Source organism: Eublepharis macularius, chromosome 8 (assembly GCF_028583425.1).
Source record: "Eublepharis macularius isolate TG4126 chromosome 8, MPM_Emac_v1.0, whole genome shotgun sequence".
Classification (NCBI taxonomy): Eukaryota; Metazoa; Chordata; class Lepidosauria; order Squamata; family Eublepharidae; genus Eublepharis; species Eublepharis macularius.
In genome coordinates this window covers 43,225,719-43,251,494 of record NC_072797.1, presented here as the reverse complement: position 1 = coordinate 43,251,494, position 25,776 = coordinate 43,225,719, and the positions used below count along the sequence as shown (strand labels likewise).

The 25,776-nt window shown below is 39.5% G+C and overlaps 1 protein-coding gene across 1 annotated transcript in view; it reads left to right on the top strand.

Annotated features, from left to right (window-relative positions):
• The window catches only part of MAP1B (microtubule associated protein 1B), a 103,266-nt gene extending 78,388 nt beyond the window's left edge, over positions 1-24,878 (top strand). The window contains exons 3-7 of the mRNA XM_054986759.1: positions 2,225-2,307; positions 6,806-6,946; positions 10,100-16,349; positions 20,433-20,671; positions 24,564-24,878. Of these exons, the coding sequence (XP_054842734.1) occupies positions 2,225-2,307; positions 6,806-6,946; positions 10,100-16,349; positions 20,433-20,671; positions 24,564-24,719 (6,869 nt within the window). The 3' untranslated portion in view covers positions 24,720-24,878. The remainder of the gene's footprint in view (positions 1-2,224; positions 2,308-6,805; positions 6,947-10,099; positions 16,350-20,432; positions 20,672-24,563) is intronic.
• Positions 24,879-25,776: the final 898 nt, after the last annotated feature.

The following is a 25,776-nucleotide window of genomic DNA, read 5'->3' as shown; positions in this document are numbered from 1 at the left end:
GAGGTGGCATAAGTGGCAGCCTGAGAGTTTTCTCAGTTGTGGCTCTGAAATTATGGAATGACCTCCCCAAGGATATTTGTCCTCTTCTCACTTCTGCTAGTAGGTGAAGACTTTGTTTTGTCTGCTATTCACTCAATAACCATCCTTCCTGCCCTATGTTTTTGTTGCTGGCTTTGTGTTTTTGTAAATGCGCTTTATTTTTGGTTTTAATATTTTTATAATGCATTTTATGGTCTTATTTATTTATTTATTTAATATCATTTATAGTCCGCCTTTCTCACTGAGACTCAAGATGGATTACATAGTGTGAGATTAGTGCAATCAGTATCAAAGACAATTCCATACAGTGTCAAGGACATTTCCATACAGTGTCAAGGACATTTCCGTAGACAATGACATAGCATAAATAAAGTTTAAAAAGACATAGCATTAGCAAGAATCCAATACAGAGTTGAAGAATTGCTGAAACAGAACATAATCAATTCTAGGACTGACATTAGACAACATGAAGCACAGGTAGTATATTGGAGTACAAATTTAAAGCAACAGATAATATGTAAGGCAACATAGTGGTGAATTCTGTGATCCCTAACTCATTAGTGAAGCATCTGAGACCCCCTACCTACGCTTGATTGACACCTTGGTGCCCCTGAATGGACGGAGAGATGGAATATAAATGTTGTAAATAAGCAAGTAAAAGAATATAAAATGGGGTGGCAGTTACGGAACTTGCACAAAAACTTTTTGATGGTATAGTGGAAATTTGCTCTAAATGGCTACGTGAGATAATGGTATAAAAGCTATTATAGATTCAGACCTTGAAGGCAGAAGTAAAGGGAGCTATAGAGCAAGGACATAAATAAGTCACATTTTAATGCGTAGAACTGGACATTAGTTTGTGAAGTATTTAAGACAGTCACTTCAATGGCCATTTGAAGCATATAACCACTTAGGATGTACCATAAGAACTGAAACAAAGAGAGTTATCATTAAACCCCAAATACATAATAAAATGTATTTTGTACCCATGGTTGGTACAACAAATTGTACTAGACATAAGAAACTAATCCTGGTTTGTATCTAAACTCAGTTTGGCCACTTTCCCTCTCTCCCCTTCTTCCCAACAGGGATGACATTTTCGTTATATTGTCCACAAGGAACAGTGATTTGTGAACTCAGATGTTATAGCAAACCAAAATTACTGCAACTAAGATTGCCAGGCCCCCCGGGGCTGAAAGTGGGGGAAAGGAGTCAATTGGGGGGACATGCTGGTGGAATTCTACTTCTCGTGCAAAATCTGAAATATTCCAACATAGTACTGGGGATGACATCATTCCTAGAGCAACATGGAAGTGGCAGGTTGCGCCAGAAGCTCATTCAGTCAAAATTGGCCCCAAATTTAGTTCTTGGGGCTGATTTTTATTGACTCAGCCACAGTTGCAACTTGTCTCTTCTACGTCATGCTGGGAGTGATGTCATTTCAGGTGTGTTGCGGAAGCATTCTGGATCACGCTGTGCCCTCCGGAGTCTCCAGCCGCATTCCCATGCCTCCTCGCACCACCAGCCAGGGGGGAGATGGCAGGGAGGTGGGGCTGTGAGTGGGGTATCCCCTGCTCCCACCGGTGGGCTTGTAACCCTAACTACAACCTGTGGTTAACAAAACTAGCTAGGTTCTGTCTGAAATCCTGGTAAAATGCAAACTAACAATCCCAGGTTGTAGAACTCTGTACTTTCACACATCATAATTAATAAAACCACCGTTTATCTTGATGTCTGAATGCAGTCCTAGTGTTGGATGATATTTTCTTCAGAATCACAACACAAGTGGTAATTAATATCACTGCTGTTTTCAGAAGAAGCAGCAGTTAGAATGGTGCCAAATACCATTAAAAAAAAGAAAAAGTCAAAGGCTTGTTTTTGGGAAGAGGGGCTGTTACTAGTGCATGGGCTCATGAACATCATTTTGAAAAAGGAAAAAAAGAAGACATACTAAGGTTTGGGCACTTACCTGATATGTGGATTAAAATAAAACAATGTTATTTTCAGACTCTTCCCATAACATTGAAACATGAAGGAATGACAGGAAATCAACATGGTACAGGACTGAGACTCTTGGGAAAAGCTCCCTCTTGAGGAAAGTTCCCTCTTGGGGAGGTCGTATCTAAAGGTAATAAATAAATTGCAAGCCCTACAGTTTATTATTATTATTTTTTATATATTGCAGGTCAGAAAATCCTTCACCACCGAAGTGATGTCTTAGAAACTGTAGTTCTGATTAACCCTTCAGATGAAGCTGTCAGCACTGAGGTAAAATTGTCCAGAAATGTGTCATTGAATACATAACACAAAGGGATATAAAAATGAGCCAGAACTTCATTTCGGAGAAGCTAGGAGAAGCTGTTCATAAATACTTACCATTTCAAATTTTCAGTGGCCCACTAATGAGCCTTTCCTATCTGAATCTGAAAAATGAAAGAAACAGTGGCTTATTTATTCCCACCTTTGGTGGTGGGAGATGGGGGAAGCTTGATTTTTTTATGTCACTTTTAAATATCAAGAGAAACCAGGAAATGTGGCAACCCAGCTTTAAATGTCTGCTGTGGCTGTACACAGCTGAAAGAGAAATTCTATGAGCTACTTCTCATGCCTCTATATAAAGTCTTTAGGAAAAGTCATTCACAGCTATGGAATTAAATGGCATCAGTATGCAGATGTATCAGCTCTGTATCTTGTTATCCAACCCCCTGGTGATGCAGTAGAGGTCCTGAGTCGCTGCTTGAAAGTTGTGGTCAGATAGCTGAAAGGGAAGAAACTCAAACTGAACCTAGACAAGACAGAAGTGAGGATGGTTGGGAAGGCAAAGATCTTGAAGGGTACTGCGCTTCCCATGTTTGGTGGGGTTAGTTAAGAGCCTAGGGGATATACTGAATCCAGCTCTGTTGCTAGAGAAACAAGTAAATGCAGCTGCAAAAAAAGGCCTTCTCCCATCTCAGACTAGTCCGGAGGATGACCTCTTACCTTTCTGGCCACCTGGATTCATGCCACGGTAATATCAAGACTAGACAACTGAAATGCACTCTGCATAGTCAAAGTCAACTCAAAGACTGGTACAGAATGCTGCAGCTCATTTATGCTCAGGAGCTAGGCAGAGCATGCATATTACTCCCATTCTGCAGTCACTCCACTGGCTACCTATCAGTTACTGGGCTCAGTTCAAGGTTTTAGATATCACGTACAAAGCCCTTCATGCCTTGGCCCTTTATATCAAAGAAGATTACAATCATGAACACTTACTAAACGTCAAATCATAAGTACATTTAAACATTTAATAAACTGTATCCAACAAAACTGTGTCTAATTCATGTGTGGAAAACAAGCATTTAACCACAAGGGGTAAACAAGCAACTTACAAGCAATATTATTTGTTAACAATCCATTCCTATATTAAATTCCTTCTATGTAAATTTGCTCCATAAAGTGCTAGTGCTTAATCCTATTTACATACAGATTTCATAAATATAATAAATAAAGGAATATTGCAGTAGTCCCACCAATGTCACAAACCACAATAGCAAACTGGAAAGATAAAAGTTCAGTTTTCATCCATTTATGTACAGTTCCTTATCAAAACTCAATTCATAGTCCAAAGTTGCTGAAAGTTGTTACACAGCCGATGAGTGGAGCTCAGGAAATAATTGTGACTATATAGGTCGTCCAGTTGTTTTCCACAAGTGAATTAGACACAGTTTTGTTGGAAACAGTTTATTAAATGTTTAAATGTACTTTTGACTTGACATTTAGTAAGTGTTCGTGATTGTAATCTTCTTTGTTATCCTTTGTATTGTGAAACTCTTTGTTTGGCCCTTTATATCTGCAGGACTGCCTCTCCTCATAAGTTCAGCCATGGCAGCATCACTCATCTGAACAGGGAAGATACCTTCAGCACTTGGTCAAAATCAAGAGCTGCCAATACACACACTTTCTCTATGGTAGTCCCTACCTTATGGAATGGCTTGCCAGAGCAGGTCAGAAAAGCTCACACTCTCCTGGCATTCTGCAAACTATGCAAAACTGAATTATTCAGGAGGGCTCTTTTACTCAGGTATTGGATACTGTACTATATTGTAAGAATTGGCTCAGAGAGATGCCTTGGATAGGACAGGGTCTGTAGACTATTCTACTGGGTACTATCTGTTGATGTTGATATTCTCCTATACTCATAGGCAAATGGAAATTAGAAGAAGAAAGCTTCCATATTTACAAGTATAACTCTTGTATACACATTTAAAGCATATCAAACACCACACCCATGCTTACATTTATCATTTGTCAGTTGTCTAGTATGTATTAAATTAGAACCTGCTAGGCATTTATATTAAAATATTTTAGCCCATTTTTCTCCCACACTGTGGGACTGAAAGTAGCTTTCAGGATAAGATCAGAAAGCATAATTGTAATTGATGAGAGGAAGGAGTAGGGAAATTTTATTCTTTTGTCTTCCTTCTTTTCCTCTGCAATAAATTGAATGAACCACTCCTTTTCTCTAAGCCCTGCCCCCTGCAAGTGGGTCATAGGGACCATATCACTCCATTCTTGGTCCATCTCCTCTGGATCCCAATTTTCTTTCAGGCCCAGTTCAAGGTTTGGTATTGGCCTTTAAAGCCTTGTACAGCTTGAGGCAGCATACCTTAAGGGCTACCTACTCCCATATGAACCTACCTGGCCACTATGGTCATCTTCAGAGGGCCTGCTTTGGGTGCTCCTACCATTTGAGGCTAACCAAGTGGGAGCCCTTTTCAGTCATGGCACCAAGATTATGGAATTCCCTCCCCAGGGAGATTCTTCTGTTCCCTTCTGTCATTATCTTCCACCAGCAGGAGAAGACTTTGCTGTTTTGTCTGGTGTTCCTTCACAAATTCTCATTGACCCTGCCTCTCATTCACAATTGTTTTTAATTGTTTTTAATATATTTATGTGTGCTTTTAATCTTTTTATTGTTCTATGACTTCATAACTTTAAATTGGATGGAAAGGTATCTTAGAAATGTAATAAATAAATGAAGAGAAAACAAAAGCAGAAACATGTAACTGATAGTCTCTTTGAGTTCAATTAAACAACTGCTTGCAAACCTTTGTGGTAAGCCAAGTTCAATCTCGTGCAGTTCACCAAGATTCTTACAATTCACTCTGCTTGCAAAAGAGGATTCAATTCCAACAAACTGGACAACACAGTAACAAGATTATAATCTGTAGTTTGACATGAACCAACAATATAATTACAAAGATGATATCCAGTACACTAAATTAATCCCCCTTTCTAATTAATTGTATATATGAACAGTGAGTGTGTATATACATACATGCATGCATGCATGCATACATACATACACAATTTTCCATTCTGTTTTATTAGATAATAAGAGCCCAGAAAATCTCATCAAGGTCCCAAGAAAGCAAAGCTGATGTTCCCTTTCCTGCTAACTTTCCAGTCAATGACTTTGCCACAGTCTTTGGTGGCAAAGTCATTGGTGGCACAGTCATTGGTGGCACAGATTTATTGTAAGGGTCACACACACCCAACCCTCACATGGAACTTTTTTGGAAGGAGTACTGAGTGTTGATTCTAACTACTACCATTTTCCTGCCAAAGCAGGTGGTCTCATAAAGACCACCTAAGCACACAGGATATCGGCATTGGGATATTCCACTTTTTAAATAGATAGAAGTTCTGAAAGTAAGCATTTAGAAAGTTATTTACTTTTGCATTTCCTCTAGTGTCTATCATTATATATCAGCTGTGGTTATCATTAAAGAAACAATATGCAAGAATATAATGCAGCAATCATATAGCAGTGATAAACAGCAAGTCTTTTCTTTCTTTCTACTGAAAAATCTAATAGCTTTGTCCCAGAATCTGGCAGACTTCCCAGACCTTTGTCACCAAACACAGGAAACAATAAAGCAAGAGAATTCAATTCTTTAATGGGTTTAATGCAATTAAAACAGATGAAATTTAATTGACATTCATCAGGCTGCTGACTGAATGCACTTCTCAGTGTAGTCTTCTGAAATAGACCTACAGTAAATGGACTTGACTCACCAAGGATAGTGTTACAGTTTTACATCCCAACACAATTAGCATCAAACCAACATGGGATTTACTTCCGATTATGAGATGTTCTGCTGTACCATACCTTCGACCTGCAAGGAATGGTGAGGCCTCAAGTAAAAATTCAGGTCAATGCTGTTTTTTCATGACGAGAGAATTGGTTAGAGCAATTTGTTGTTTGACTGTCAACATGTAAAAAATTTTAAAAACTAGAAGACTTGGCCATGAGAAAATATTTTGAGAGAATTCAATTATGCTCTATTCAACCCTGAAAATAGCTCAAGTCTGACAAAAGAATCACTGCTTTTACTTGTGTCTCAATTTTCTTAGGTTTTCTTGAGAAACAATGGGAGAACACGGGGGGGATTGCACTAGCAGTGAAAGCTATTTCAAACCTTAGTCCTTTTTGAAATCTCTCTGACTCCATTAGGATTAAAGCACTAGAAACAACAACCAAGGGTCTTAGATTGAGGTAACAACCCAAGAATCAGAACAGGTTCAATCTGCTTATCATTTTTATGACCCCCCCCCCCCTGCCAAGTTTGCATCTTGAGTAAATAACACACAAGACCATTAATTTATTATTTGTTCTTTGAATTCTTGATATTTTATATTTAAGTCTAAAGAGAAGTGAACCATTGTCGCTACAGAAAGCAGGACGTTTTGGACAATATATTGTGTTTGTCTTTTACTACAGGTGCGTTTAATGATCACAGATGCAGCAAGGCACAAGCTCCTGGTACTAACTGGGCAAAGCTTTGAAAATACAGGCGAGCTTATTCTCCAATCAGGATCTTTCTCATTCCAGAACTTTATTGAGATCTTCACTGACCAAGAGGTTTGTTTTTAAACATTCACTGCATAGGAATCTAATGTGACATTTATTGAGAGACTTGTCATCTACAACATTATTTTGTAGATTTATATTACACTTAATAACAAAGCAGTTAACCATAAAATAAACCATGATAAAGACTCTAGTCACATTGACATCTTAAAGATTAAAAAGTTTTTTTATTCTAGCATATTGACAGGCAACTGCTCATTTTGTCAGATTCATGTGGTGGGTGTTCTCTAGGCAGACACACAAATGAGGTTATAAAAATGTAAACATCAGGATTAATTTTTTTTCATATATATTAGTCAAGGTTCACTGTCTCTATCCTCTCTATTTCTGCCTAGTGAGGACCTGCTATATTTGTCTGTTTAGGTGAATTCTAGTCCACAAAAACATCCACTGGAATAAAAAAAACATTAATCTTAAAGTTGTCATAAGACTCCTGTTAATTTTTGATGCAAGCCTAACATGGCTACTCCTTTGGAATTAATATCACAGTATATCATATGCAGCATTCTAATTTGTATTAAAATACAATGTTAAAAATCTAATACAAGAATAAAATAAATATTTTGTCCATTAAAAGCACATCAGAAACTAATTCAGTCCTGGCAAAGTTGCCTCCAGAAGAAAACTATTCTGTGAAAGATGTGTCTGGTCAACATATTTCCTAACTGGGAACCATTACCAAGAAGATTGTAGATGGTACAGGCATCCACCATGACTCCAAAGAATAGGGAATCTTAACTGAACCTTCTGAGATTCTTTTCATGCCGGAAAAGAAATGTGGGAGAAAATAGGCCTTCAAAGTAAGCAGGATTCAGATTGTGTAGGGTTTTAGAGGTCAGAACCAGCCCTTAGATTGTGGTAAGGGTGTATCTAGAGTAACATTTTTTTCAAGAGATATGCATTTTAGGTACACTGCTGTCACCTTTATAGAGTCTAGCCAGGAGTTTGCACACACCCAACTTGACCTTATTAAAGGAGTACAAGATTAATATTGATTGATCTGAACAGAAATATTGACAGTGTTCTTCCTATTCCTTCTCTTCTGTTTCCCTGAGTACTTTTTGTGACACATTCACATGATTGTATCCACAAACCTAAATTGTTGCTCATTTCATATGTGATTATTTTTAGAAGATCTTAAACTTGGCGACTTCATAATTAGAGATGAGCACGAACAGCAATACGTACAAAAAAAAGCCACGGACAGCCCAATCCGCTGTTCGCGAGCAAGCTGTTCATGAGGCCCTGTTCCCGGTGAACATGTGTTCGTTCCAAGCCCTCTCCGTGGCATTTGTCAGCCATTCGTAAAGCTAGACAGTCTGGTGCCTTTCAGTCAATTCCCCTGGCAACATAGGCATGGACTATCTGAACTCTGTCTGAACTCCTTCTGGCTTTCCTTCTGGCTTGTAACCCCTCAAAGTAGCTTCCAGCAGACAGTCCAGTTTTTTCCACTGTGAAAAGAAAATGACAGGAAAGGGAGGGATCCATGGATCTTGGCTTTCCCAGGGTTCGATCTCTCTGAAACTTGGGGGGTCTTCATAGGACAGTGAGGAGTATGCCCCCTGCAGATTTGGTGAGTATTGGACATAGGGAAGGTCAGTTTGTAACACCTCAAAGTAGCTTCCAGCAGACAGTCCAGTTTTTGCCACTGTGAAGAGAAAATGATATGAAAGGGGGAGACCCATGGACTCTCCTTTCCCTGGCTCAGGTTCAACTAAGTCCCAAGCGGGCTGTTCTGACTCTCATGAACCTCCAACTACGAACATGTTTATGAACATGTCATGTCCGTCAATGTTCGTGAATCCCTGTTCGTGGATGACAATGAACATCGTGTTCGGGTTTTTTTTCTGTTTGTGCCCTTCTCTATTCATAATTAAAGAGCCAGGTGACTTCATAATTGAATCCCAAAATGTGTATCCTATTCCCACCCCCACCCCCGGAAAATTAAGTTGTCTGCACCTATATTCCACGTTAGTTGTTGCAGCAAAAATAAATGGGAATCTTCTGGCTCTTTTAAAAACTAACTGGCTTTTAGTCTGTTATAAGCTTTGTTATTGCAAAAGGAAGCTGTAATCCAGAAAAGTTGATGATAGAATAAAAACTTTTAAGATGCCAAAGGATTCCTGTTTGTTTTGGACCCATATTGACATTCAGGTGCAATTAAAGAAGTTAAGCATTTATTAAAGGGGAGAAAACCCTGTCCTTTTCCATATATGTGGGAGATAGGCATAGATTTATTTAAGGACACTGAGGGCAAAACTGAAATAAAACAAAATGCCAGATGAGTACAGGTCTAGATGTTGTTGGCTTATGGCTCTTGTCATGTGGACTTCTCAGGAGAGGACAGCCAGATCAAAGAGATTATTTGTCAGCTGGCATCCAGTTATTTCATATCAAACCTTTCAAAAATGTAGATAACCTCTAATAAATGTAACTGTTTGACAATCTTTTGAAAATCAGTCACCTTTTCTTTGCATTTCTCTTTTATCTTGGACTGTTTAGCTGTTCTCTGCCCTTTTTATAATAGCTCTTTAGATTCTCAGGCAATATTCTGCTTGCCATTTGGATAAGATCTATTTATAGTCCTATGAAATGAGTTAATTTCTCATTTTTAGCGACTTTAGAAAGAACACAATATGGCTGTTCAGTTGGTTTCATTATTTTTATGTACACAAAAGAGGGTACAAAGGATCTGCAGTTGTATTGTGTAACTTGTTAACTGTAACTTTCAAAATCATTAAATAGAATATATAGCATACATCAGAAAACAAACTAAGAAACAAGGACTTAAATCTCTAAAGTAGATGAATGTATATGCTTTTTTATAATTTATTTATATTATCTTGTATTTATAATTAAGTTTGTGGTTCAAGGTTTTCAGCATAAACAAGCAGCATGATCCAGAGAAGCTTTTTAGAATAGGCTAGTATACTGTGTTCAGTTTGTTGTTTAAACGTTGTGCAGATTTTATTCAGAATTATCACAGAATATACAAGAGTGGATTTCTTTCTTTTTGAAGTAGAATACAAGAATTACTGTTTGAAAATGTATGGGAATAATGAGAAAACCTTTTTGTTTAACGAGAATCTGATATGGTTCATTCTAGATTGACAAACTTTTTTATTTTGTGTTTTACAATCCCAGATTGGAGAATTATTGAGTACAACACATCCTGCCAACAAAGCCAGCTTAACACTTTTTTGTCCTGAGGAAGGGGACTGGAAAAATTCAAACCTTGACAGACACAACCTTCAAGACTTCATCAATATTAAACTCAACTCTGCCTCTGTCTTGCCTGAAATGGAAGGGCTTTCTGAATTTACAGAGTACTTGTCAGAATCAGTTGAAGTGCCATCACCTTTTGATATTTTGGAGCCACCAACATCAGGAGGTTTTCTGAAGCTTTCTAAGCCTTGCTGTTACATTTTCCCAGGTGGGAGGGGAGACTCTGCATTATTTGCAGTTAATGGATTCAACATGCTTATTAATGGAGGTTCAGAAAGAAAGTCTTGCTTCTGGAAGCTCATTCGACATTTAGACAGAGTGGATTCCATTTTACTCACTCACGTTGGCGATGACAACCTGCCAGGAATTAATAGCATGCTACAACGGAAAATAGCAGAATTAGAAGAGGAACAGTCCCAAGGTTCTACTACCAACAGTGACTGGATGAAAAATCTAATTTCGCCTGACCTAGGAGTTATATTTCTCAATGTCCCTGACAGCCTGGGAAATCCTAATCCTGACCCCAGTTTTCGGTTAAAAAGAAGTGTGGAGGAAGCTTGTTTCACACTACAGTACTTAAATAAGCTGTCTATGAAACCAGAGCCTCTTTTCAGAAATGTAGGAAACACCATTGATCCCATCATTCTTTTTCAAAAAATGGGAGTAGGAAAGCTTGAAATGTATGTGCTCAACCCTGTCAAAAACAGCAAAGAGATAAATTATTTTATGCACCAGTGGACTGGCACAAGTAAAGATAAAGCTGAACTGGTGTTACCAAATGGTCAAGAGATAGACATCCCTGTTTCCTACTTGACATCAATCTCATCTTTGATTGTATGGCATCCCGCAAACCCTGCTGAGAAAATAATACGAGTTCTTTTCCCAGGAAACAGTACTCAATACAGCATACTAGATGGACTAGAAAGACTCAAACATTTAGACTTCCTTAAGCAGCCAACAGTTACACAGAAAGACCTAACCGGTAACCTGGCTAGCCCAGCAGTAAAACAAGCAAAACTTAAGCAGCGAACAGACAGTAAGGAAAGTCTCAAGCCTGCAACAAAACTAATCTCTAGCAAGACAGTCAGAAAAGAATCAAGAGAAGAGACATCTGAAACAGGGAAGTCTAGCCCACCTGAAAAGACTGAAAAGGCAGAAAGCAAAGAAAAACCCACAGTAAAAAAAGATAAATCAGCAAAAGCTGAGCCAAGGCTTTCTGTGACAGAAAAAGATCTGCCAGCTAAGGAACAGCAGCTTGTGAAGTCTGAAACACCTGAAAAACAAGCAGCAGATGTCAAACCAAAAGTAATAAAAGAGAAGCATGTGAGAAAGGAAGTGAAAGTAAAACCTGAAGAAAAGCAGGAGGAGAAAATAAAGCCAAAGAAAGAAGTGTCTAAGAGAGAAGAAAAAATGCCTGCTAAGAAGGAGGAAAAGCCTAAGAAGGAAGATATCAAGAAAGATGTGAAAAAAGAATCTAAAAAAGAATCAAAGAAAGAAGTTCCTCCAAAAGAAGCTAAAAAAGAAGAGAAAAAGGAAATTAAAAAGGAAGAAAAGGAATCCAAGAAAGACTCCAAAAAGCTTCTTAAAGAAACAAAGAAAACATCTGCTTCTTTGCCTGACTCTAAAAAGACTGCAACAAAGCCGAAGTCACAAAAGAAGGAGGAATCTGTCAAAAAAGAAAGTGGGATTCTTGCGAAACCAAAGGAAAAAGTTAAAAGCAAGCCACTGAAGAAAGAAATCAAGGTTACTGAAGCACCAGCTGCAATGGCTGCATTGGGAGCTGTTGCTGCAACCGTAGCCGCTGCAGGTGTAGCAGCTACTGGGAAAGAACTTGAAGCTGAGAGATCACTTATGTCTTCACCGGAGGATTTAACAAAAGACTTTGAAGAGTTAAAGGCTGAAGAAGTTGAAGTTGTGAAAGAAACAAAGCTTCAAGTAGATATCATAGAAAATGAAGGAAAGTTAACTGATACAGAACAAAAAGAGGATTATGAAATTCAGAAAGAAAAAACAGAAGGGCCAGCAGATTCCCCAGATGAAGGAATAACTACTACTGAACCTGAGGGAGAATGTGAACAAACTCCTGAGGAACTGGAGCCTGTAGAAAAGGACAGGGTTGATGACAACGAAAAGTTTGAAGATGAGGGAACAGGTTTTGAAGAATCTTCTGAGACTGGTGATTATGAAGAAAAGGCTGAGACGGAGGAAGCAGAAGAGCAAGATGAGGAGGAAGAGGCACTGCTAGGCGTTAAAAAGCAAGGTACAAAGGATATGGCAGAGACTCAAGAAACTGAAAAAGAAATTACTGAAGTTCATCATGAGTATGAAAAATTGAAAGATCTAAAATACAATGAAAAGGCAGGATTTAGAGTGGAAGATGGAGAAAACGTAGATGACACATTTGAAAAGGCAGAAACAGAAGAGACTGAGGAGGAAGTTGAGGAAGAAGACAAAACAGAGGATGTCAGAGATGAGGAAGAGGAAACTGAAAAAATAGAAGCTGAAGAAGATTATGTTATGGCTGTGGTAGACAAAGCTGCAGAAGCTGGGGAGATTGATGATAAATATGCCTTGCAAATAACTACTCCACCAAAGCAATCAGAACCCCAGTCTCCAGCTAAGGAGCCAGCATCTTCCATTCATGATGAAACCTTACCTGGTGGTTCAGAAAGTGAAGCAACTGTTTCAGATGAAGAAAACAGAGAAGACCAGCCTGAAGAATTCACTGCTACTTCAGGTTACACACAATCAACTATTGAAATATCCAGTGAGCCAACGCCAATGGATGAAATGTCAACTCCAAGGGATGTGATGAGTGATGAAACGAATAATGAAGAAAGTGAGTCACCTTCCCAGGAATATGTTAACATTACTAAGTATGAGTCAGTGCTGTACTCTCAAGAATGTACTCGGCCTAAACTTTCTCCACTGCCTGATGCTTTCAATGGGTTATCTGAAGGCTCTAAAACAGATGCCACTGAAGGGAAAGACTACAATGTTTCAGCTTCTACCATTTCTCCACCTTCTTCCTTAGAGGAAGACAGATTCAGCAAATCTTCCTTACAAGATGCGTATCACCAACAAGAACATGAAGTTAAAAGTACAAGTAACTTAGAAATTTCACAAGTTTTAGATGAGAAGCACAGCCCAACTAGAAGTCCAGATGAAAGTCCAACTCCTCTATCACCAGTTGCTAAAACACCTCTCAGTGAACGTTGTGTGAACTTTTCTCTGACTCCTAATGAGATTAAAGTGGCCACTGAAACTGCAACTCTCACATCACTTCCTGAAAAGCATCATGAAGTCCGCGAAGAGCATTGCCCTAGTCCTGATGATAAAACTTTAGAAGTGGTATCTCCTTCACAATCAGCTGCTGGTAGTGCTGGTCATACACCTTATTATCAGTCTCCTACTGATGAAAAATCAAGTAATCTTCCATCTGAAATGCCTGTAAAAGCATCAGAAGCACCAATCTGCTTTGAAGTTACTGATGCCAAAGATGATATTGCAAGACATAGAATAAGTCCAATGGATGAACCAGTGCCTGATTCAGAATCGCCTTTTGAAAAAGTGCTTTCGCCTCTACGAAGTCCACCATTGATAGGTTCAGAGTCTCCTTATGATACATTTTTGAGTGCTGATGATATAAAATCTCCAGCCAGAGAAACTGAAAGTCCCATTGAAAAGAAAAGTGAAATAGATGTTTCTCCTTTGCAGAAGAGCCCAGTTTCTGAAATTACTTCTGTGAGTGTTTTAGAAGAAAAGCAAGTGGAAAAAGAGATGCAGTTTATACCATCACAATCAGATTTTGACCTAGAAAAGAAAAAGGATGATTTAGAACCTTCAGAAACTCAGTCTGCATTGGTTTTGGAAGAAAAGAAGCCAGGAGATATTTCTCCTACACAGGTAGATATTAGTCATTTCAGTTGTTTCAAAGAGGACACTAAAATGTCTATTTCAGAAAGTACAGTGTCTGATAAGTCTGCAACACCTGTTGATGAAGTTGTTGCAGAAGACACTTATTCCCATATTGAAGGAGTGGCATCTGTTTCCACAGCCTCCGTTGCTACTAGTTCGTTTCCAGAACCAACTACTGATGATGTATCTCCTTCACTGCACGCTGAAGTAGGATCCCCTCATTCTACTGAAGTAGATGACTCTCTTTCTGTATCCGTTGTGCAAACACCAACGACATTTCAGGAAACAGAAATGTCTCCATCTAAAGAAGAGTGCCCAAGACCTATGTCCATTTCTCCTCCAGACTTCTCCCCTAAAACAGCAAAATCAAGGACGCCTATTCAAGATCATAGGTCCCCTGAACAATCTACTATGTCAGTAGAATTTGGCCAGGATTCCCCTGAACATTCTTTGGCGATGGACTTCAGCAGACAGTCTCCTGAATATCCCACAGTGGGTGCTGCTATGCATCATATATCTGAAAATGGACCAACTGAAGTTGATTATAGCCCATCAGACATACAGGATCACTCTTTCCCACATAAAATATCACCCATAGAACAAACAAGTTTTGGCCATGAAAAAGATATTTCTGAGATTATTTCAGTATCTCAGATAGAGGCTTCACCCTCTTCCTCCTCCGCCCATACACCATCACAGGCAAGTTCTCCACTACAAGAAGAAAGTGTGTCTGGCATTATACCGCCATGTGAAATGCCACTGCACTCTACATTCCCGTCAGAAAAAGTGCACAGCCTGGGAGAAAAACTTTCACCAAAGTCTGACTTATCTCCATTAACCCCACGAGAATCATCTCCTTTATACTCACCTAGTTTCTCAGATGCCCCTCCCATTATGAAAGAAACTTCTGCTTGCCATTCACCTTCATTATCATTGCCTATGTCCCCAGATAAATCATTAGGCTACCATACCTTAGTAGTTCAAGATCCACTAATAGATCATAGTCAAGAGTTCTCAGCCTGTACAAAACAGGAAGATGTTAAGAAAACAGCAATATCACCTGAGGCTCTTAGTTACTCTTATGACACAGCTGGAAAAACCACCAGATCACCTGAGGCTGTTAGCTATTCTTATGAAAAAATAGAGAAAGTCAGTGGATCCCCTGAAGCCCTTGACTACTCCTATATAACAGCTGGGAAAATCACAAGAACTCCAGAGGATGATAGTTACTCCTTTGAAAAAAATGAAAAAGCTACCAAGTCACCAGAAGCCTTTGATTATTCCTTTGAGAAAACCACTAGATCTTCTGAGACTGTCAGCTATTCTTATGAAACCACTGGAAGAAGCAGCAAATCACCTGAAAATGTCAATTACTCATATGAAGAGTCTGGGAAGGCCACCAGATCACCTGACATGGCTAGCTACCAATACGAGGTCGATAGGTACTTTGTTTCTGAAAAACCAGAGACTCGTCAAGATGTTGATCTGTGCCTGGTTTCTTCCTGCGAATACAAGCATCCCAAGACAGAACTTTCACCTTCCTTTATCAACCCTAATCCCTTAGAGTGGTTTGCAAGTGAAGAGCAGTCCCAAGAAGAAGAGAAGCCGTTAACGCAATCTGGAGGTGCACCACCTCCTCCAGGAGGAAAGCAGCCAGCACGCCTATGTGGTGAAACCCCCCCGACCTCAGTCAGTGAGTCTGCCCCATCACAGACTGACTCAGATGTGCCCCCTGAAACAGAAGAATGCCCTTCTATTACAGCAGATGCTAACATTGACTCTGAAGATGAATCTGAAACTATTCCGACAGATAAAACAATTACATACGAACATATAGACCCTCCTCCAGCGCCACTGCAAGATCGCAGCCCTTCACCGCGACACCCTGATGTTTCAATGGTAGACCCAGAAGCATTGCCTATTGATCAGAACTTAGGCAAGCCTTTGAGGAAAGATCTGAAAGAAAAGACAAAAACTAAAAAGCAGGGTACAAAGACCAAGTCCTCCTCTCCTGCCAAGAAGAGTGACAGCAAATCAAAGCAGATTTCTTCACCAAAGCCTGGTGGCTTGAAAGAATCATTGGATAAAGTTTCACGAACAGCTTCTCCAAAGAAGAAAGAATCTGTGGAGAAAGCTGCAAAAAACATCTCTACTCCAGAAATAAAATCTTCTCGTAGTGAGGAAAAAGACAAGGAAACGAAGAATATAACCAATACTACAGCATCAAAGTCTGCAAAAACTGCAACTGCAGGTAAGAAGTTACAATTGTAATACATAGAGGTAACATCTATATGCATGAAATCTGCACTTAACATGGCAACTTGCCTACAGCAGTGTTTCTAAAAGTAAATATGTGAACTATGTACCAACATCTTTAAACATCTATAGGCACACCAGTAGGGCCCAGTCATAAGCACCTGTGGACTTTACAGATACATGTTGACCATTTTTGGTAATAATAGTGCTACTATGTTGTACTACACACTGATGGAACCTGATGAGGCCCTGCTTTAGTGTTCCAGATTGGGCAAGACTACAGTCCTTTTTGCACTGGGGCTTTAAAACATGTCAGTATCTGTTCTGCTTTCCATGTTTGCATTTCACATTTGTAAGGTGGTCATGGGACGCAGTACTGATGTTTGTCCCTGGTATGATTTATCCAACTGAGAACATACCCCGATTTTATTTTGAAGCTGCTGCCAAGTCGTGTCTGGCCCAATTAATGTCAGGACAAACTCTATACTCCCCTTCTGCTTCTCTTCTCCCCCCTCTCCTTTTCCCCAGGAGCTGATTGGTCTGTGTGGAATTAACCACTCCCACCCTCCTCAGCTCTCTGAACTCCTTTTCCCACCATTTTTATCAGTAAAGTGAAGTAAGGCTCATAAGGCTGCTTCTCTGTTGGCTTCCTTCCTCCCAGGTATGCACACACACTCCCCCCCCCCCCAAAGCCAGGAACAAGTCTTAACTTTGCTGCTTATTCCCTGCTAGCCGGGAAAGGGTTAAATGGCTGCTTTTCCCTTCCTCCCAGTGCCTTCTGCTAATGCCAAAAAACTCCCAAGCATGCTGCAAAACAAAGCAGCAGGGAAGCAGGAGAGGATGAAGCAGCAGCATTTTAACCCTTTCCTGGCTTGGCTTAAAAAATAAATGAGAGTGGAACAAGCACAGGAAGTACATGTTTTCCCCCAGAACTCTGCCACCAATTGTCTGTCCAGTGGGCGCAGGACAGCCCAATCAGCAAATACAGGTGGGGGTGGGGGGGATGTGTTCCAACATTGCAAAGTTACTACACATGCTCAAAGTTTAAAAAAAAAAGTGTGATGTGAATCGCAAAGCCCCAAAAGCCCGAAAATTCACAAAGGCTTGAAAGCCCATCTAAAATGAAAAACAAGACGCCAAATCAAAACTGCCTTGGACAGTGTGGAATGTGGGGGTGCCATGCCAAAGCCATTACAATTGAGGCAAAAGTTCATAAATGGCAGTTTAAACTGTAAGTGCAAAAGGGACCCTAATTGCCATGTTTCTCATGTGCATTGTGCTATTTTGGGAAGAGTAAGGCATGGAGAATTGGTTGATTCCCTAATTGTGCCCAAATTATACAACCCACAGTACTAAAAGGAGAGCACTGTCTTACAAAGGCAAAATGCCTTTGGTTTACTGATGAGTAATCACATTTAAGTATTCAAATTTCAGGATAGGGGAGAGGATTGCTAGGAATCTTTGCTCCACAACATCTCTCATTTTAAACTTTAAATACTTGTAACATTCCACAGGGCAGCATGCCACACTAAGCAGAAAAGAAGAATCGACAGTGCAATCCTAAGCAGAATTGCACCCTTTAAGACTATTGGCTTCAGTGGACTTAGAAGAGTGTAAGTCTGCTTAGGATTGGGAAGTGCCCATCAAATAGGTCTATATATTACAAACTGCTGAAAGAACTAGAGTGCACAGTGAGTTTAGATAAAATGCATATAAGATCTTCTATTTACAGGCTGAACTTTCAGGAAGATCCTTCTGAATTTACAAGGCTGCTCAGTAAATGGGGAATAACAAATACTTGGGTGCATAGCAAATATATAAATCGGTGTAACTTATGTCCATTATCAATTATACTAGGAAACACAACGTCTGAAAGAAAATAAGCATTAGATACTGCTATTAGTGAACACTTTCCACCATCATCACGTTCATAGACTCCCACACTACCGTTAACAGTTATGGATAATTGCCATACCATGGCTCCTATATTTCCAATTGACACACATGGCTTCTAAAATAAAACTAAAGGAGATACTCCGCTCACCTAAATGTGAACTAGAGGTTATACTAAGTCAATCAACAAATGAAAACCGAAAAGGACTTATAGCTAAGGTATATAACACTATACTTCTCACCGAAAAACCAAAAGTCGCCAATTTTCAAATTAAATGGCAACAAGACTGTAATGGTCAACTTACAACAGACCTTTGGAACCAAATCTGGTCATCTAAACTAGTTAACATGCCAGATATCAATCTGAAACTCCAAACATACAAAATAATCACAAGATGGTATTATACCCCAAAGAAACTCTCCACAATCATACCAACCTACTCACCACTTTGCTGGAGGAAGTGTGGTCAAATTGGTACTTATGCCCACTGTTGGTGGCAGTGCCCCATTATCAGCAAATTTTGGGAAGATATTATCCATCATATATTTTTAATAACCAACTTTAAGATTCCTTTCTCCTCACAATTAATCTTCTTAGATTTATGGCAAAACATTGACATTCCTATACTTAAGAGAGATTTAATATCGACGCTTTTAACTGCAGCAAAGAATCTAATAGCTTTAAATTGGAACAAATCAACAAAACCATTGATCAGTCAATGAAACCTGAAAATTTGGGACTTTGTTATTATTGAAAAAATAACAAATAATTTATGCAATCAGAGTGTATCTTCTAAAAACTCACAATTTTACGAAAAATGGATACCCTTTTATGAATACATTACAGTAAAACAATTACAGGCTCCTAACCATTTGTATCAATCTATTTTCGATTCTAAATCAGACTTACTCAAAAAAAAGGGAAGAGATCGCAATGCCAAATTTTTAGAATCAATACCATATTTAATTTTATTAATCTTCACAATGCTGAAATTGGGAAGCGTAAAATGAAAGTGCTAACGATTTATACACTTTCATATATACACATATATATTTATATACTTTTTTTAAAAAATCCTTTTTCTTTTCTCTTTTTTCTTCATGCAAAATGTATTATAAATTAACGTTTTTGATATATTTGTTATTACTCTGCTTTCCTTATATTCTTGCAATTGGTTCAATAAATGTTTTTTTAAAAAACTGTTATGGATAATCATGAACAATTATAGTATTGATTGAAATGACTTGAAGCAATAAGATTGAGCCTTGTTTTACCATTGGCAACCTGGTGGGTAAAATGATGCTGGAGGGAAAGGACAGGTGTCCGCACAGGAATTATTTCGGGTGATTCATAGCTCTTGAACCACAATTAGTACATGCTGTTCCGGCACATGCTCTGTCTTTATTACATCTGAATTTCTAGTTTATTTTTTAAGCCCTGTTGTTCTTGTTTGAAGAAGTACAGTAGCGGTATAGAACTATACATTGTGCATTGTATTTGCCCTCTGCTTTCCTCCTATTTTGTCTTTGGTCAGCATGATTTCTGATTCTTCCAGTTTGGACAACTGCATGATAATTCATATTGTCATAAATAGAAAGACTTATTTAAGGGGTATTGAACGAATTCCTTTGAAAAATCCATGTTTAATTCTTTTTAAAATGGCAATTCGGGAATCACAATTTCTCTTGGGTAAGTTTTTAATTTCTCTGTTGTTTTGATTTATAAAAATATCCACAGGTAAGTTTTTATGTCGTTCTACTCCATGGCTTTTGAACTGATTAAGTGAGGTCTAGTGGCTAGAGCATTAGAGTAGGAACTGGGAGACGTGGTTACAAATTCCATTCTCCAAAAAGCTCTTGGGGTGATCTTTGAGCAGCCAGTCTGTCTCAGCTAATCAACTTATCAAGTTGTTGGGAGGATCCAATGAAAGGCTCTATCATCCTGAGCTTCTTGAAGGAAGGGTAGACTGTTTTAAAAAGTGTGCTGAAGTCATATTTTGAGATACCTTTAGGCTTAATAGGATAACAACAACACAAATGGCCCAGGGAGTGCATCTGAATACCATAAAAAACATGATAATGCCATTCCATCCAACTCTTGAAGTGTGTTGCTTCTAAGGACGCAATAGCAGATTATTAATATTTCATCACCAATAACTGAGACAAAACTTTCTCTTTTTTTAAGGACCTGGAAATGGAAAACCCACAAAATCCATATCTGTGCCTCCAGGACCTCCGGTGTATTTGGACCTAGTCTACATTCCCAACCACAGCAATAGCAAGAATGTTGATGTAGAGTTTTTCAAGAGGGTGAGGTCCTCCTACTATGTAGTGAGTGGGAATGATCCTGCCGCTGAAGAACCAAGCAGGGCTGTCCTGGACTCCCTGTTGGAGGGCAAAGCTCAGTGGGGAAGCAACATGCAGGTAGGCTCTGTAGTAGTTGTGCATTAACCTTTGAAAATAAAATAAAATCTGGGACAACCTATTAAGCCAAGACCATAAGAGGTGCCAGAGAGATAAGATTCTATCCTCAAGCTTTGTCTAGTAAAAGTGAAAAAATATCATTGAAGAAAAGATAACTTTTAATAAAAGCCTGTAATTAATGAGCAACACTGTCCTCTGTTTAAAGGCAACACCTGAAAAAGATTCTTAAACTTTTGCAGATGTTTATGTTTTTAAGAGGGCTGTTAATGATCAAAGAATTTTAGTTGATAAACTAAAACTAGTTGATAAAGTTTCAAATAAACTGGAATATTACTAAAAGCTCGCCACCTACCACTAAGATATGAAAGGAATAAAATGAAAACTAGACCCTATTTTTAGATAAAACTCAGAGCCAAACAGCTGTATAGTATAAGCTGGTGGACAGCCACACATGATAGAGTTGTTCAGTGTTAGCTGATGTGAGATGTCTGTATTTTAAACTGGGAGTGGAGATAGAGTAGTATGGAGTTACTTTGCAAATGGGCCCCCAAAATATAGTAAGTTTAAAGGGGCATCCTACTTTAAAAAGTTTGAGAGCACTCTATTTACTCTACCCAGGGGTCATTTCGTAGAAAAAGAGCTGCAGGAACTCCTTAGCATAACTCATTAGTATAACTCATCAGCATATGCCACGCCCCTTGCCATCACCGGAAGTGTGTCATTGGCATAACTGATTTGGATATGCCACACCCCCTGACCTCACCTATCCTGGCTGTTTTGGACCCAATCCTGGCCATTCAGGGCCGAAATTGGGCCCAAAATTGCAAAAACGGGCTGAAAAGGGGCCAAAAATGGTCAGAATTGGGCTGCTGCAGAGCGGGAAAGTGATCCACCACCTGTAAGATGCCAGATCCTGGCCATTTTGGGACCAATCCTGGCTGTTTTAGGCCCAATCCTGGCCATTTTGGGCCCAATCCAGGCCAAAATGGCCAAAAATCAGGTGGGCGGGGGCGCCTGACATGTGACCTCTTTGGAGAACTACCGGAACTGTGTTCCTGTGCGTTCCCCCTCAAAATGAGCCCTGACTCTACCTATAAACCAATATAAGATTTCAGCTATAGTGGGAAGAAATTTATATATTAATAGCCAAGTGGCCCTGATCTGAGGATACTTCAGTCTGGAGACAGTAGCCGTGAACAGACAAGACAGATCTTTCTACACACCTGAAAAATATCCCAGGTTTGCAGAAAAATCGGAAAGGTTTTTTTTTTAAAAAAAATCCAACATGATGAAAGAAGCACCTGCAGCTTTAACCAGATACACTTAGTGGCTGTTGCCAGACAACTGTAACAGTTCAGCCAATATTCCAGGCTTGGTTTCTTTCAGTAAAAGGCAAGGGAAGCAGGCAAGGCCCTGTTATTGCCTTTGAGGGAAGACGCATTGGGGTCAGGCTTAGAAGCAACCACCAGATGCCTTGATACTACATGACTTGCATGACGTGCTTGCTACTGTTCAACAGCTATCCCTCTCTCAAGCCAGTGTAGTGTAGTGATTAGCGTTTCACAGTAGGACCTAGGAGACCTAGGCTTGAACCACCACTCTGCTATGGAAGCTTACTGTGAGACTTTGATCCAGTCACACATTTTCTGCCTAACCTACCTCTCAGGGTTGTTGTGAGGTTAATACAGAGGAAAAGAGAATGATGTAAGCTGCTTTGGATCACGATTGTGAAGAAATGCATTATATAAATGAAGACAATTAAAAATAAAGATGAAAGGGGGCAGATAAAAGGTAGGCTGTTTAGTGGGTTTGAAGGAGAGAAGGACACAGGGAAAGGTGAGTATATGGAGGCTGCTAGGAGGAGGGAAAGAGGAAATAGTCTGGAGGAGAGGATACAGGAGAAAGTGAAGTAACCCCTGCAAGTCCTTGCAGGTTCCCCATCATGCAATTGGGTCTGGCTCAGCTGGCACCATGCAACTGGGCAGTAGGGAAAAGGCTACTGGGGAGGAGAAAGGGGAAAGATGAAAACAGAGGAGCAGACAAAAGTGGGTGAGAAAAAGAGAAGGAAGCAGGAAATGGTGGAGAGGCTATGGGGGGCAAAGAAGGGAAAAAGAACATAGTGGGGGAGGGGGAAATGAAATGCCTCCCCTCAAGTCCTTGCAGGTCCCAACTTGTGGTTTACTAATATAGAAGATTGTTTTTCAGAAGTTGTGTGCAGTCTATATATTAACTTCTCTCGTATAGCTGACTGAATTCCAAGTAAATCATGGATTGTGTTGTTTATTGTTTCCTGATTTACATCCAAGATTTTGAAAGCAGGGCCTGTTAAACCATATCTTAAATGCTGTTTCCATGGACAACTTGTGGATGCCTGGGGGATCATTCCAATGATCCAAACACAGCTCGAGCGTGCTCTTGTGGACCTTTCCTATGGAGTGAACACCTCTCCTCTTTCTTCCTGACAAAGGGCCAGTTCTCTGGTTGGGATCCTCACAGTTGGCCTTCACCCACATAGTTGGGTCTTTTTAATGTTACTCCAGAGACATTTATTTATTTATTTATTTATTATTTAGTTATGTCATTTATAGTCCACCTTTCTCATTGAGACTCAAGGCGGATTACGTAGTGTGAGATCAGTACAATCAGTATCAAGGAAAAGGGCAGGCATTTCCATACAGTGTCAAGGATATTTCCATAAACAATGTCATGTCATAATGTCATAAACAATGTCATAAATACAAGTTTACAAAGATATAGCATTAGCAAGGATACAGTAGGAAGTTGAAGAATTGCTGAAACAGAACATAATCAATTCTAGGACTGACATTAGACAACATAAGGCACAGGTAGTATATAAGAGTATATATTTAAAGCAACATATAATATGTAAGGCAACATAGTGGTGAAATCTTTGAGCCAGTTTGGTGTAGTGGTTAAGCGCGGGGGACTCTAATCTGGAGAACTGGGTTTGATTCCCCACTCTTCCACTTGACGCCAGCTGGGTGACCTTGGGTCAATCAGCCCCACCCACCTCACAGGGTGTTTGTTCTTTTGGGAATAATAACAACATACTTTGTAAACCACTCTGAGTGGGTGTTAAGTCATCCTGAAGGGCGGTATATAAATCGAATGTTGTTGTTGTTGTTATGGTCTCTAACTCTAGCGAAACATCTGAGACCCCTCCCTACAATACCACCCTCCTATCTGAGTAAAAAGCCTTTTTGAATAATTTGGTTTTGCATTGTTTACAGAAAGTGAGAAGCATGGGGCTCTCCTGACCTCCTCAAGCAGGCCTTTCCACAGGGTAGGGACTACCATAGAGAAATCCCGTGTACGGGCTGCTGTTGATTTCATCCATGTACAGGCATGGGTGCCAGTTATATATATTAAAAAAGGCTATGGTAAACTTTAATGGCTATTTAACATTACACACATCTTTAGAATTTTGAAACATACTGATATAGTGAAGATAGGCCAATGAGATTGCAGAGGCTCCATTAATTACAAGTGTGGTTTTCTGAAAGCTGCAATGTATAATGAACACCAGAATCTGCATCATACAGGGTCAGTCCTTGGTCTGTCAAGGTCAGTGTACACTCTAACTGGCCGATACTCTCCAGCACCTACTACATGGAGATTCAGAGACCTGAACCTGGGAACTTCTGCATGCAAAGCCGATGATCTGCCACTGAGTCTTGGTCTCATTGCCTTGAGAATGGAGTCGAGATTTTGCAGCATCATAGGATCCATTCCAACTTCATATCAATTGCTTTCCTGGACCTAATTATCCTTCACATGTACCCGTACTTAAGACATACGCTTTCCAACCAGTATTGATATGGTGTGTTAAAACTGATGAGGATCTGATGAGGAATGTTTTTTTCTGTCGCAGGTGACCTTAATTCCAACCCATGACTCTGAGGTGATGAGGGAATGGTACCAAGAGACCCATGAGAAGCAGCAGGACCTTAACATCATGGTTTTGGCAAGCAGCAGCACTGTTGTTATGCAAGATGAATCTTTCCCTGCATGCAAGATCGAACTGTAAAAAAAAAAAGCAATGCATCACAACCTTAAACTTTGTTTCCAGAAATTCTTCAATTTGAAAACACCTTTTCTAAAAATGTAATCCATCTAATTCAGCTGCTGAACTATATATATACCTGCCAAATGCTATACTGTATCACAGTGATGCAAGTCACTAATCTTTTTTCAGTCTTTGCTGATTGCTAAGGGAAATAACAGTATTTCCACTATAGGGTTCAAATTTCTGCAAAAACTGCAGATCCAGGTTTATTTCCACTGAACGCTTGGAAACCATGCACTAGCAACCACTGCTGACTTCTGCCAGGTAGGGGCATTTGCCCTTGAGAGAATCACAGGGAGAGAAAGTGTGTGAGAGAGAGAGGTAGAGGAGAATAAAATAATCAGTTCGGCATTACTCTCAAAGCAGCAATCCATAGTATTGCCTCCTGTAGTCTGCCATCATGTAAAAAGAAAGATGATGAATGCTTGCATCAGTTGACATTCTCACAACAGCAAGCGTTTTTAGTTTAGGGACAAATTAGCTAGAAAATTAAGCGAAACTGAGCGTGGCTTTGAAGGGACATACAATCCGGAACACTCACTCACTGTTAGCAACTTCACTTTTAATGCTTCATTCTCTGGTAACATTCTCTTAGGCAATATATGTGAGTAGTTTGAACCCCATTCAATACTATACACTTGCTTCTTTTTAAAATGCAAATATTTGGTCTAAGGCATGCTCCCATTGAAAATCTACCAAGTCCAATCAAATCTAACAGACTTGCTTGCTGAAACACCCACGTTGCAATCAAGTTTACTGAAGCAAAAAACCAAAGCAGTTGGGAGTACCTATGGTAGACAATTTGCCTTAGAAAGTGACTTGAATGTACAAAGATACTTGATGCACTTATTTTTTAATGCAAGATAGCACGTTTATAAAACATCTGTGTAGGATTATAGTTACACCAGTACAGAAGTATGCGTGTGCATGTATGCTACTGGAAACTTCTCTGATTGGTCAAACAGCTTGGTGCTATGAATTATGTATGTAAGTTGAACACTTCATTGGTACACCTGAA